Source organism: Capsicum annuum, chromosome 1 (assembly GCF_002878395.1).
Source record: "Capsicum annuum cultivar UCD-10X-F1 chromosome 1, UCD10Xv1.1, whole genome shotgun sequence".
NCBI classification, from domain to species: Eukaryota; Viridiplantae; Streptophyta; class Magnoliopsida; order Solanales; family Solanaceae; genus Capsicum; species Capsicum annuum.
The window spans coordinates 117,130,455-117,145,058 of record NC_061111.1 but is presented as its reverse complement, the minus strand read 5'-3'; the positions used below and the strand labels follow the sequence as shown (position 1 = coordinate 117,145,058).

Sequence of the window (14,604 nt, the reverse complement as noted above, 5' to 3'; positions counted from 1 at the left end):
GTTACTTATGTAACTATATATACTTCGGTATGGTATTCGGTATTTCAGTATGTCATTTGTAAATACCGAATACCATACCATATACCAAAAAAATTTAAAATGTATACCATATGTCATACCAAATATCATAATACTAAAAATTACGGTACCAAAAATTTCAATTCGGTATGGTAATTCGGTATATACCATACCATGCCCACCCTAGAGTGAGGTGGTTGAAATTTTATTTATGTTTCATGAGCTAAGTATACACAAGGAATAATCCACATAAGATAACTTCACCAAATATATTGTTCATGCGTGGAAATGATCAGAAATTGAATTATTTGATTATTATTTTGAATTTTCTTTCGTTTTGTATCATTTCCTTGGCTGTGTCATTTCTCTTCGTAAATTCTTGATTTCCCGTCATTGGCCGCTTAATAGGTATAAACAACACTCAAATATCTCCTTAGCTAATGCGAGGTTAGGGCCATTGCAGTGGGTGACAGTTGATAATTATCGGGTTCCTTTGTTTTTTTCTCCTTTTACTTGATATGATTTGAGACCGTGCAAGTGCACAATGGTAACGGAGTTCCTAAGTAACTGATCGCATCAAAACTCACATTCACCTAATATTAATACTCCCTCATTCATCTTTACTATTTATATGGCACGGACCTTGAGAAACAACAAATAATAGAAATAATTGTACTAAATTGCAATTTGAACATAGAAAGTAAGCAATAAAGTTCTCTCCTTGGGCCTTGCTACAACAAGCTCACAAAATAACTCATTCCACGTGTAAGGATGTATATTATGTCTTTTTCTTTTCCTTTTTAATTAAAGGATACTTTAACTTAGATAAATAATTTTTTTTGAAAAAGGATCACGACATAGGAGCGAAACTATGAGGAACTAGTAAACATCTACTTTACCAACCTGTTTAAACCAACAGACAGAACAAATATTAACCAGAACAGCTATGTACATGGAAAAGGAAAAAGGAGATGGAAGAGGAAAGCAGAGAGGCAGATACAGTAAGAAGCGTCCATTGTATAGCGTAAGAAGCGTCCATTGTAGTCAGAAACACATTTCATATGTCGATGAATTGGCAAAAGTTAAATCGGAAAGTTCAGCACATCATAGAACTTAATGAAACAAAATTAATTCTTTTGCTCTAGAAACTAAGATATAAAAAAAAAAGTTTTGCAGTCGAAAAAGTTCGGTAGGCGCCAAGGCTCACACCAACTGCGAACAAACTATACTGTCAAGTTGTGTCAATACCCTTCGAAACGGCAATCCTGAGAACAGAGTACTTTACAAACATACAAGGTTAACTGATGTTCGCTTCATTGCACCATTTAACTGACGTTTATACAGGGACTCGTTTTCCACGGTAGCGGTCAAAGAACTGCAGAGAAAAACAATCAATCTCAGGCAAAAGAAACTAAACACAAGTTGCGTTGTGCAATCTCCAACAAATGCAAAATGCATAAGGACTAGGAAATCAGAAGATAACTTGGAAAACAAACAATCTCAGGCAACAGAAACTGAACAAAAGTTGCATCTTGCAATCTTTATCAAATGAATAAGGACTAGAAAATCAGAAGAAACTTGGAAACATTGAAAGCAACAGTCTATCACCTTGTACTATAACATCTCACATCTTATCCAACTTCGTAAGTTATTTAGTTACAAGGCAGAAATTTTTGATTTATTTTATTAAAATAGAAAATGTCCCAGATAAGATGATAGTGATGAATGAAGAGTGAAACGCTCATAATTTCTATGATCAGGTGAAAACAAAGAAATCAGGCGAAGTCTTGGCAAACTCTACAAGTAGGGTAAAATTTTAATTTGTGAAACTGTTTTTATGCTGATATCTAATTCGGGCTAGGGAAGTAATCAAGTCTCATAAACAAGACCACGAAGAAGTCATATAATAGGGATCCTTTCCAATCTTAGCAAGTAGCACTGCCTGAAATAACAACAACAACATACCCAGTGTATTCCCACAAAATGGTGTCTGGGGAGGGTAAAGTGTACGCGGTCCATACCACTACCACAGCTGAGGTAGAGAGGTTGTTTCTGATAGACCCCGACTCAGGACAGCTAACAGTATAACCAACAAAAAAACAGAAAACATAAAAGCACACAACAAAAATGGGATAACACACCGCTAGATAATAATGAAAACAAGGCATCCACAAGGTAATACTATAAACTCTCTATTCGAAATGGAAGACAAAACTGAAACACCACGAACCAGCAACTACAGGCGTAAGATACAAAAAAAAGCACTCTTACCTACTAATACGGACGAACTTCTACCCACTAACCCTCTACCCTAATCCGCGTCCTCCACATCTTCTTATCAAGGGTCATGTCCTCCGTAAGCTGTAACTGCTTCATATAATGTCTAATCACCTCCCTCCAATATTTTTTCGACCTACCTCTACCCGCCTAAAACCATCCATAGTCAATCTCTCACACCTTCGAACTGAAGCATCCATGCCCCTCCTCATTACATGCCCGTACCATCGCAACCTCACTTCCTGCATCTTGTCCTCTACCGAAGCCACTCCCACCTTCTCCCAAATAATCCCATTTTTAACCCTATCACTCCCACTGCCTGAAATTAAGTTTAGTTAAAATTCATCTGCTGCTTAATATTTGGTCTGCTCCGTAACATTAAGTCTCTCTCAATTGTGGAAAATTAAATGTGAAGTTAGTAGCATCAGCAGTCACGGGCTTCAAAAACATGTGCAGGAAACTACATTTAGGAGTCGAACAAATTTTAAGACCAACCAGGAGAAACCAGGAAAGTGGTTTCTCTGAAACACTAATCCAGCATACCACCACCTGATCTCACAGAAGCCTAACCAGCTATGTGATGATGATCTGCATTTCAGTGGTCTTTCCCCCTCCATTGCCACCTCCATCCAACAAACCAAATTCTGCAGCATAGCGCCACCTGATAACGTTCCCCCCCACCCAAAACTCCCCAAAAGCCAGCTATTTGTTCTGTTTTTTTAACTGTAACCCAGTGCTTCCTGTCTCAGCACATTCTCTTCCCCAACTCCTTACTGCAGACGTCGGATACATACAGGTTGGATCTAGGAGCAAAAGGGTACGGCTAACACTATCATTTAGATTACGGGGAACACGATAAGGAGAGGGGAAAATATCAATATAGAGGGGGAAGAAGGGTAAGGAGGGAGGACGGGAGGGTTTAGGGTTCAAGAATAAGGAGGTGCAACAGGAGGTTTTCTGACAACTCATAGTTAGTGGCCACTGGCCAACAACAACATCATACCTAGTGAAATCCCACAAGTGAGGTTTGGAGAGGGTAGAGTGTACGCAGACACTACCAATACCTCGGGCAGGTAGACAGGCTGTTTCTGAAAGACGCTACCAGCTGCCAAGAATTAAGGAAATATGAGGCCATCATATCTGTTTTGTTTTCCTCTTTCCTTGAGGGAACTTCCTTGTTATTGGTTAAGAACTGCAAGACCTGGTTAACCCTAATAAAAACCTTAATCGGCCTCATTTTTTGAATATTCAGTTCCGGAGAAAACCACTTTTCTTTAGTCATGTAAGGCCATCATTTACTGAACCAGTTCTTGTAAACCTCCTCCCACCCCCCCCAGCTCAAGTAAGGGTTTAACTCTTTTATCCAAAAGAAAGAAAAAAAAAAAGAGAAGAAAAATAGGAACACTAATAGATTTTTCTAACCTCTTCATGTATGGAAGCTACAAGTGAAAACAAGGTAACATCAAGTCATACTTCGCCCAGGATTTTATATGTTTCACTCAGTCCAATTAAATCTCAATCTCAAAAATAGTCCAATTGGTTACATAAATCCTCTTATATCCACTCCGCTCAATCAAAACAAGTTGGAACGGCTATAAGAACCTCAAACTCCACCTATGTGAGCCTTGCAAAACTGGTCCCAGGTGCAAAGAAAAGAAGGTTGTCATGGATAAATGGACAGTGTAAAAAGCCATAATATCATAAACCATTTTACAATGAGAAATATTGGAGAAAAGTATTATTGAATTGTTGTATCTACATGATAACACGGAGACCCTATTCATAGATACTACATTCCAATACTTTTCCAAATAGACACAACATTACAATCCTTTCCAAGAAGGATTCTATACGCTATTCCTATTCCTACTCATATTTCAACACTCCCCATTCCTACTCGTATTCCAACACTCCCCCTCAAGCTAGTGCATACAAGACACATGTACCAAGCTTGTTATTAATGTAATTAATACGACGATCAGTGCAGGATTTGGTGAAGATAGGCAAGAAAACTGGCAAGGACTACTCTGGACATCTGGGAAACCTTGGTTGAAAAGGAACAAACTAAAAAAAGTGCTCAAAAAAGTTGTAAACATCGTTGTGAAGTCGATATATCGCTGGAAAATTGCAGTAAATTGGTATAAAATAAATGAGTCATCTCGAAATAAAGAGATGAGTAGATTATGAACAAGAGAGTCGCCGAAAAATTGGATGGAACACGCTCATGCGCTGGATTATTAGATTTGACAGCCAAAAAGTGGTCACAATCCAAGAAAAAATTATATGGGTAGGGTTGAAATGATGGCACAATCATACTGAGAAAGAGAAATTACACAAGTAAGGTCGGAATGATGGCATGACCTTACTGAAAAATAGAAATTATATGGGTAGGGTTGGAATGATGACACGACCCTATGCAAATCAGATTTGAGGAGCCACCCAAAAGATGCACGAAACTACGTAAATCAAATCTGAGGAGTCACCAGAAAGACGCATGGTGTTATGAAACTAAAATATGTAAACGCAGTTTGGAAAGAAGCACGGTACTACACAACTTAACTATGAGAAGTAGTTCGGAGAGATGCACGGTGTTACGCAAATCAGATATGTGAAAGTAGTCATCGGAAAGATGCAAGGTGCTACGCCAATCAGATATGAGAAAATGGTCACCAAAAAAGTACATGACGACCCAACTTTTGCTAACATAATCATTGGCCAGATGGGCGGCATATACGGGTCATAGTCGTCCGTCGGCAGTGGAAGCTTTTTGCTTTCATATCAAGATTATAGATGTTTGATACCATGTGAGAAATATAGGAGAAGAATATTATTGAATTGCTTTATCTACATGATTAAACTAAAACTCTATTTATAGATACTACATTCCAATCCTTTTCCAAAGAGGACATTACATTCCAATCCTATATTTCTCACACTTACCCTATTTCTAAGTTTGATTTCAAAATTCTGAAATTCGACCTAATTTGGACTTTCAAACTTTTCCCTATACAACCCCATAAATATTTACTCAATACCTAGTAGAGTGTATGGAATGTATAATATTAATTTATTTATGGCCAAAGTCATAAATGACCCCCTAAACTTGTCTGCATCTATCATTTTGACACCTTAACAAACCTTTTTCCTATTAGACACTAACTATTACATATATGTACCTATTAAACACAAAAAGACCATTGGTCCAATAACATAGTGCATACAACTTACACTTGGACAATGTGACAAAGGAACAGACAAATAATGACACGTGGCATATGGCAAAAATATTATTAAGAAACAAATTTTGAGTAAAACTAAAAAGAAAACCTATTTAGCAAATTAATTATTTTTTAACGAAAAGTAAAATTTTAATGTGGTAAGAGAGGCTTGAACTCTCAACCTCAGGATTACTCGCAAAGCTATAACCTATTAAGCAAATTAAAAGAATATTTCAACCAAAAAAACATTTTTGAAAACCCACCCAACCTTCCTCTTTCTTCTTAATTCCCATCAAAATCTCTTCCTCCCTTCATCATCCTCAACCTACCCAAATTTTTTCCCAAACCGTCTTTCCTTCTCCTCTGGAATTCCTTTCTTCTTCCTCCCAAGAATTCTTTCCTCTTCCTGCACCTTTGAAATCTTTAAAATACCACATCGTCGATCAAGTAGCAAGGTTTTGAGAAATAGTAAGCAACAAATAATAAGATAACTAAGGCTAAAGAAACCAAAAGTAGGAATAGAAATCTAAGAATAAGATATTACAAGAATAATACTAATACTCCGGTAACGGAAAAGAAATATCGTTGACTATCTACTAACCTTCTACCTAGTTCTCGAATTACACACACTCCTATTAAGTTTCATGTCCTCAATGAGCAAAAGTTGTGTCATATCCTGTCTAATCACCTCACTCCAATGTTATTTGGGCGTACCTCTATCCCTCCTCAAGCCCACTATGGTCTATGACCAACCTCTCACACCTTTTTTACCAAGCATCGACACATCTCTTCTTCACATGCCCGAACCATCTCAACATCACTTCCCGCATCTTGTCCTCTATTGGGGTCTCCCACCTTGCACCTGATAACTTTCATTCCTTATCTTATTTCCCTTGGGATATCCACACATTTATCTGAGCATCCTTATCTTTGTTACTCTTATCTTCTGGACATGGGAGTTCATAATAGGCCAACACATTATCCCATATAACAATTGGTCTAACTACCACTTTGTAAAACTTACCTTTAAGTTTTAGCCACCCTGTTGATCCACCATTAAAACATTGGTCTATATCTTTTGTCGTTTTTGCCAATACAAATTCAATAATATAGGCTAAGATAAAAATGGAATATAAAAGTGATTCAGTTGAATTTCATGAAAAAAGGTATGTAATGAAGGTGGATGATGGCTATAAATAGTGGATGCCAGTAAGCTAGAAGAAGAAGAAAAAAAAAGTAAATGAGAAAGAAAGGAAAAATTTTGAAAAAGAGCTTTTAAAAATAACTAAAGCAATGTCACAAACTTAATAGCAATTGTATATCACTTATTGTGTCGCATCAGTGTGAGGTGTTTTAATAGGTATAGATTTGTTAAAGTTGGAGCATCTGATAGGAAAAAAAAACCAATTGAAGTGTCCAAATGAAAGAAGCAAACAAGTTAAGGGGATGCTTATGACTAAGTTAGGGGGACGTTTATGACTTTAGCCTCTAATAATTGTATTAAGCATGATATGACAATTCGAAGTGGTAAAATGCTTCAAAACAATAGCATAAGCCTAACTCAATGCTTTACAAGCATAAGACTTACTAAATAATTCTCAAATGTCACAATTCATTCAATATTAATTTCCCTGCCCATCAACGAAGTTTCTTATCTTTCTAAAAGAAATTGAGGGTTGAGAGCTTGAGGTCTCAGGTTCGAATCCCAGTAGAGACAAACAATACTAGGTGCTTTTCCCATCTGTCCTAACCTTGGTGGACAGAATTACCTGATATCTGTTGCTGGGAGAAGGTGACAAGTACCCCATGGATTTAGTTGAGGTGCGCGAAAGCTGGTCCCAGACACCACGGTTATAAAAAAAAATAAGATTTTCAATTTCATCAAGGTTTCTTGAGCTATTCAAATTTTAAATCAATATTATGTTGAAACATTAATACTTAGCATTGCAAAATAAAAGATCTAGCCAAAAGTCTATTGAAAACACTCTTTACCCCATAAGGTAGGGGGAAAGTCTAGTTACACCCCACTCACTCCAGAACCCACATGTAAAACTATACTAATTATGTTGCTTTTGTCATCGTTGCAAAATAAAATATCATGTTAGCTAATGAACGAAGGGGAGCCTTGGAGTAACAGGTAAAGTAGTTGTCATGTTACCAGGAGGTCACGGGTTCAAGCATTGAAAACAACTGCTGGTAGAAATGCAAGGTAAGGCTGTGTACAATACACCCTTATGGTAGGGGCCTTTCTCAAACCCTGCGTATAGCAGGAGCTTTAGAGCATCGAGCTGCCCTTTATGTTAGCTAAAGATAGCTTACAATTTTTGAAAGTTTATGATACATAATAGATAGATTATCAGGATGATATAAAAAGTTTTAACCCTTTTAAACCATGCATTCTTAAATTTTGGATCCAAGCCCTAACCTTATCTTTACCCTACCCTATTTGTAGGTTGGTCTTAAATTTGAATTACACTCTGTCCTACCTTTTTATGCACCTCTAGCGACAACAATAATACTCAATTCATGCTTCTCATAGTCTCACTGCTATCTACTATGGCTAAAAATTCTTGATTTTCATATATGTGAGACATATCTTAATTTATCTTAGGGACATTGACACATTATCTAGTATTTCGTTACAACCATGGAGTCCAGACCATTTTGCATACACCTCAATTGATTCCACGAGGTACTGGGTAAATGGTAATTTTTTCCACCAAGCTAAAACAAATGAGAAGAAATCACCTAGTGTTATTGTCTCTGCTGAGATTTAAACTTGAGATGGCGTGGTTCTCAATGCACTTTATTAACCACCCTAGGGTGCAAATGACACATTATCTAATATTGGAATGAAATGTAACCTAATAAGATGAGATAGATATAGAAGATGTCAGTAACTAAACCCAACTAATTTTAGATTGAAGCACAACCAATTGATTGTTTGATTAACTGTTGTAGCCGAGTCCATAGTTCATAGATTGTAATTATGCGAATGTAATGCACAAAAGACTTGGCCCATTAACTAATATATTCCTATGGAAGAAATTCATGTGCATTAGAAACAACATCTCACAAACTTTAACTTTAAATAGTGATCTTTCATGTATATCACACCCAATAGTTATCCACTTGAGTTAGAGGGATCGATAGAAAAGGAAAACTTAACGGTGGTTTCATAAGGAAAAGAAGAAGCAGTGGTTCCTTCTGTTAAAATGGACATCTGAAAAAGAAAACAAAAACAATTAAAGGTGGAAAGTTTTTGAGCCATGGTAGCCAATTTGATAGGAGGAGGAAAATAAATTACGTTAATTAATGATTAAAAGATGATTCAGGCAGTGTTGTTAAAAGAACTTGCTTCAGCTCTTAAAGTGTGACGCGAGGCAAAGCATGGGCCTGGAAATTTTATGCTCTGAAGTGTGAGGAGAATAGAATAGTGCTTGCTTCAGCGGAAGAAGTGAGAAAAGCCTAACGCGTCATTTAAGCGAAAAAAGCAAGACTTTGCTGCTGCTGCTACTCGAATTTGCTGCAATTCTTATTCTTTAGTTTTAAATTTTCAAGGTAAGTTCTTCTCTTCTCCACTTTGATTTTTCATAAAACCCTAGACGAAAATGTTCTACTCTTCCTCTTCGATTTTCTAATCTTCTCTTTTCTTCGATTTTTTTCTTTTCTGTTTCCAACTTTTTTCACTTTTTCTCATCTGTTTTCTATTCCTTTTTTCTTGATTTTTTTCTCTTTCCTCCTTTGTTTGCTATAGCAACAGAGAGTTTTGCTCAAGCTTTTTTCCGTGTTTTGTTAGCATTTTTGTGAGCCTTCCTTGTCTGTTGTAGCTTATAAATATTCATGTTGTTTATTTCTACTAATTCTTGGTTATTTATCTATGCAAAATTAATATTTTTTTATTTTGCATTAAATTACACTTCAGTTGAAAAAATTGTGTGCTTCGCGTCATGCTTCTCGCTTTTCAAAAGACTAGATCAAGGAGAAGATGGAGAGGAAGTGGTGCAAAGGCATAATTATGAAGTACTAGAATTGACTGGATCACATAAAAATATTACAGGAACATCGCATAAGAATATCAATCGTTCATATAACTTAGTTAGAAGACATTCCGTCTATACATCATTATCGACCAAATGATCAAGCCAAGAGTAATTTAAAGTGAACTAATCTGCCTCGGGAAAAATTTTTGGGGACCTAAGTTGCTCGGACTCTTAAAAAATGTCTACGGGTGCATGTCGGATCCTCCAAAAATAGTGTAATTTTGAAGGATCCGACACGGGTGCGGCAGTATTTTTGGAGAGTCCAAGCAACTTAGCTCGGGACTATAGAGTGCAAAAGATTGTGAAATGCTAGAACAATGATGGAGATTGGGTGTGCAAATACAGCTAGCTTGTTCATTATACCGGTGGTGGTTGAGAGATATTGAAGTAAACCTATTGGGTGCAGACGTTGATCTAGGGTTTCTAGAACATGGGAGAACTACTAAAAAGGGGGAGAAAACAAAACATTAAGTGGGAATCGATGCTTGTTCCTTTGGATAACTCAGCATTCAACCAAGCGCATCATTCAACCTTATTAGAGCATGGGGTCAACAGATAATATTAGATAAATTCTAAAAATATGTGCATAAAATATCTAGTTTGATGGAAAAACCATGGGTTCACGTGCATGAAAATCTAAGCTACAAACCCGCCCTTGATTGGATGGGAGTGAGTGAAACTTTAGTGTATTATTCTTATAGTTTCTTCTACGATTTATTTCATTTATTACATAGAATATCATTACAAAACAAAAGTTACTATGGATAAGAGCAGTTGCTGATTTTTTGTAGCATAATTCAAGGATCACCCACTGCAGTATGAATCAACATCACCAAAAAATATTGGTATATCCAAACACAACTCACCAACATAAAGGTATTAAGAACAATTCCACCGAAACCCCATTCAAACAATCATAGAAACCAAGATAAAAATAAGAGAAAAATATAGCCAAATCAAAGCTAAAAATAGTAAAAAGACTTCTAGCTGAAGCGCTACCTTAGACTTTAGACAAAACGGCTTTTCAGCAGAAACTATTGAACAAATTCCTTCCGGCACACACCAAATAGAGAAAATAATAGTAATGCAATGAGATTTATGATCTTAATAGCAAACATACCGATCTGACAAAGGGCTGCTGGAAGATCCAACCTAGAATAGGTATCTTTTGCAGGAACACCGACACCGTTGGCCAGAAACCACTGTACATAACAGTTCATCAGCAACAAAAGGAATAATAAAAGAAAATATAACATTAAACGAAACATGAATCCAATATACCTGAAGAGTATAATGAATCCATAAGACTCGAGAATCATTCCTAATACAGGCCAACCAATGACAACAAAGAAAAAGCCAGCACCAAATGAAGCTGTTCCCTATGGAACAAGGAGAAGATATAAAGAATTTTATAGAAACACAAAAAGATGTATCAGCCAAATATCTATTTAGACAGAGAACAAGAGGAAGGAGGGGGTAAAAAGCAGACCGAGAAAAATATGAAAAACAAAGTAAACCTTATAATTGTTGCGCTTCATAAAAAATTGCATGGATGACTTGAGACCAATGGTTAGTGCCACCCCTGAGAAGAAGAGGATCTGATTCAGTAAAGTAACAGAGTGTCAACTGGGAGGATAAGTGGAAACCCAAAAAAAAAATTATGAACAAAAGGAAAAATTGATCGTGACAGCATAATTGTACTTACATTTCCCATGGCAATTAGTCCCTTATCAAAGAAGAACATAATCCCCAAGAATGAGAAGAATACTCCAAATCCAGTAAGCCCTAGCCCAATCTCTGTTTCAACAAGCATCCCAAGCTTAGTAGACATAACAACTTACTAGAAACAGAATATGCTTCCTTCCTTTTGTTACCTTCTTTCAACATCTATATTTGCGGTAAGTAGCCGAATCATCATATTCCATCTATCCCAGTTCATAAGAAACGTTTTTTTTCATTTTGGGATGTCAGAAAGTTTAACACCATTCCAGAAATAATATTAAATATGCAACTCTCACAAGTTCCTACAGTCCAAAATTAAAAATTCATCTTTAAGTTTTGATCTGACGTTTTCCCCCAAATTAACTTTTCGACTATTAACGCAATATTTTCTTCAACTCCAAATACTTCATAAACAGTTAAATACACATAAATTGTTTGCTAATTAAGGAAACTTTACCTATAAGCCTAGGATACCAGTACCAGAAGAAAACAAAAAATCAATGTAACGACTAAATCAAATTGTGGATACAATTAAATTGTTCTGCACCCTCAAGCTAAGAGAGATCAGATCAAGATTTCCTACAATACATTAAAACAAATCAGGTAAAAGATATTCAAACACAAGCATATGAAACACTACGAAGCAAGTGAATGCAACAGTCTTTACCGATACATAGACCATAGCATCTACAAAAACTACAAAGTTCATCAATACACATTCTTGCATTCAACATTCTGATATTAGTAATACCAGTCTTCAAAGCATATGAAATAGGCAGCACGAAAAACAAAGTCAACTTTGTTCAGAAGCCACAACTAGTTGACTTACTTTTCCGATCATTCATTTCGAAGGAAACCATTGTCACGACAAATCAAATCCAATTTTGACACCTGCAATACTGAATCTATCCAAAAAATACAGTTATAGAAGTCGACTATATGAATCCAAATCGAATAACTTAAAATGAGAAAAAAGCTCCGATAACTACAACTTCAAAAATTCAATGTCAAACAATCGGGTTTCAAAACAGGCACTTCAACAAAGATCTCGAAACTCAAATCCATTGATCACAATGAAGAAATGAACGATATAAAGAGGAGATGGAAAGAAGGTAGGAAATGGAGAAATAAATTGAAGCAGATACCTCTGAGAATAGAAGAAACAGGTTAAGTGAAAATTCAGAGTGGTTGTGCGGGTAGAAAATGGGGAATTTCGGATTCGTCTTGGGTACGAAGCAAGCGAATGTTGTTAGCGTGATGACATGTATCCAAATGCAATGCAAATTCTGAATCTCATATCCCAAATCACTAGTTATAACCCAAATTTCGGTAAAATTTTGTAACTAGCAATGTTTCAATTATATGAAATATAACAATTTATATTGTGTTATGATATATATTAATTATAGTGAATGTGTATCAAAAGGTATATTAAGATTTGATGTATATTAGAATTTGATGTATTTATTTTTAGTGTGAAACTAGGACAAATTTCTCTATAAACAAAAGGTAATCATTTAGAATTACTCTCTCTATTTTCTCTACTCTTCTTGTTTATTCTTTCTTATTTTATAACACGTTATCAACACTCTATCGTCTCAAATTTGAAGGCTAAGGCTAAGGTATTATTATTTTTCTTCTCTTTTTTCATATGGCTAACAATCTTATGAAGTGTGAGTTCGTTGCCTTTCAAAAGTTCGGGCAAGAACTATATTTTATGGGTGTTGGATACTAAAATCCACCTAGATATCTAGTCAAAATCGTGCTAAGGCTATGATTTTCTTGCGTCATCATCTTGACGAAGTTCTGAAAATTGAGTACCTTACTACTAAAGATCCACTTGTATTGTGGAATAGCCTAAAAGAAAGGTTTGATCACTTAAAGATGATCATCCTCCTGAAAGCACGATATGAGTGGATGCATCTAAGATTTCAAGACTATAAGTCTGTTCATAAATACAATTCTGCCATGTTCATAATTTTTTCTCAATTGAAATTTTGTGGAGAGACGATCAATGATAATGATATGATGGAAAAGACGCTTTCCACTTTTCATGCCTTAAATGTGCTCTTACAGCAACAATATAGAGAAAAAAGTTTCAAAAAGTATACTGAACTGAGTTCTCATCTTCTCGTGGCTGAACAAAATAATGATTTGTTGATGAAAAATCACGAGAACCGACCAACTGGATTGCACCATTCCTGAGGTGAATGATGTGCACGCTCACCATGCTAGGCGTGGAAAAGGTTACGGCCCTGGTCGTGGACGTGGTCGTGGTCGTGATGACCAAGAAAGAAACCCTGTACCGAGTGTTTAATCATTCATCGAATAAAAAGAGAAAAGATGAGAAACGTGAAGCAATTACTTGTTTCTGATGTGGTGAAAAAGGACATTATTCACGTGATTGTCGTGCTCTCAAGCACTTGGTTGATCTTTATCAAGCATCACTAAAGAATAAAGAGAGAAATCTCGAGGCTAACTTTCTCTATGAAAATAATATTGACATCACATGCTTGGATGTAGCAGACTTTTACGAGCACCCTGAAGGAAAGATTAATCACTTGATTGGTTATGGTTCCATAAAAGAATGAATGTTTTTATTTATTTTTTTAAATTGTTGATAAGAGTTAGAGAATAAAAATTATGTAAAAGTAGTTGTTTGCATTCGTATTGATTTTTAATTCGTATTAATTAGTTCAATTATATTATATTATTGAATTGAATTGAATTTCAATTTTATCATTATTTATTGAAAATAAAAAAAGAACTTAACGATTCGTGCATGTGTGGAGATGCAGGAATTGAATCCTTTACCTTTTGCATGCAAAGCAAGCACATAATAATATTATCAAATTCTTTGTAAAACAAATATAATACTGGTGCAGTTTTACTCTTCTTTATAAAACAAAATACGTATAATACTTGTGCAATCTTAGTCCTTGTGTTGTTATACAGTTTGGATAATATAGTTAACTTGTTTAGTTAATGTGACCAAGGTAACTTGCTTAACTAATGTGTTGTTCGATAATATAGCCTCCAACTTTAACAAAAGCGTATATGGTCACCAACTTTATTTAATTTCTTAGTAAAGGGTGATTAATAATTCTTTAAAGTATAAGTTTTCACTTTGTACAAAAATTTAATATATATCTTATTTGGTGTATGTCATTTTATTTGAAAGATATGGATAATTTTCAAGAAGATATTTGTTTGATTGATTCTGGCACTACACATACGATATTCAAAGACAAGAAATATTTCTCTCATCTAAACATGGACAAGATTAATGTTACTACAATTTCTAGTAGTGCTAATTTGATTGAAGG

The 14,604-nt window shown here is 35.5% G+C and overlaps 1 protein-coding gene across 4 annotated transcripts; it reads right to left on the bottom strand.

Moving 5' to 3' along the window:
- Positions 1-1,015: 1,015 nt before the first annotated feature.
- LOC107877858 (vesicle transport protein GOT1) lies at positions 1,016-12,645 on the bottom strand. Of its 4 annotated transcripts, none has more exons than XM_016724638.2 (7): positions 12,424-12,645; positions 12,108-12,183; positions 11,262-11,353; positions 11,074-11,154; positions 10,838-10,935; positions 10,677-10,758; positions 1,016-1,393 (listed from the first exon to the last, which is right to left on the bottom strand). In XM_016724638.2, the coding sequence occupies exons 2-7, from the start codon at positions 12,136-12,138 to the stop codon at positions 1,355-1,357; spliced, it is 423 nt and encodes a 140-aa protein (XP_016580124.2). In that variant the 5' UTR covers positions 12,139-12,183; positions 12,424-12,645; the 3' UTR covers positions 1,016-1,354. The 4 variants fall into 4 exon arrangements, with proteins under 4 accessions (XP_016580124.2, XP_016580136.2, XP_016580150.2 ...); XM_016724650.2 differs by having other exon boundaries at positions 12,108-12,177; positions 12,424-12,644; XM_016724664.2 differs by lacking the exon at positions 12,108-12,183 and having other exon boundaries at positions 12,424-12,620.
- Between the last annotated feature and the right edge of the window lie 1,959 nt (positions 12,646-14,604).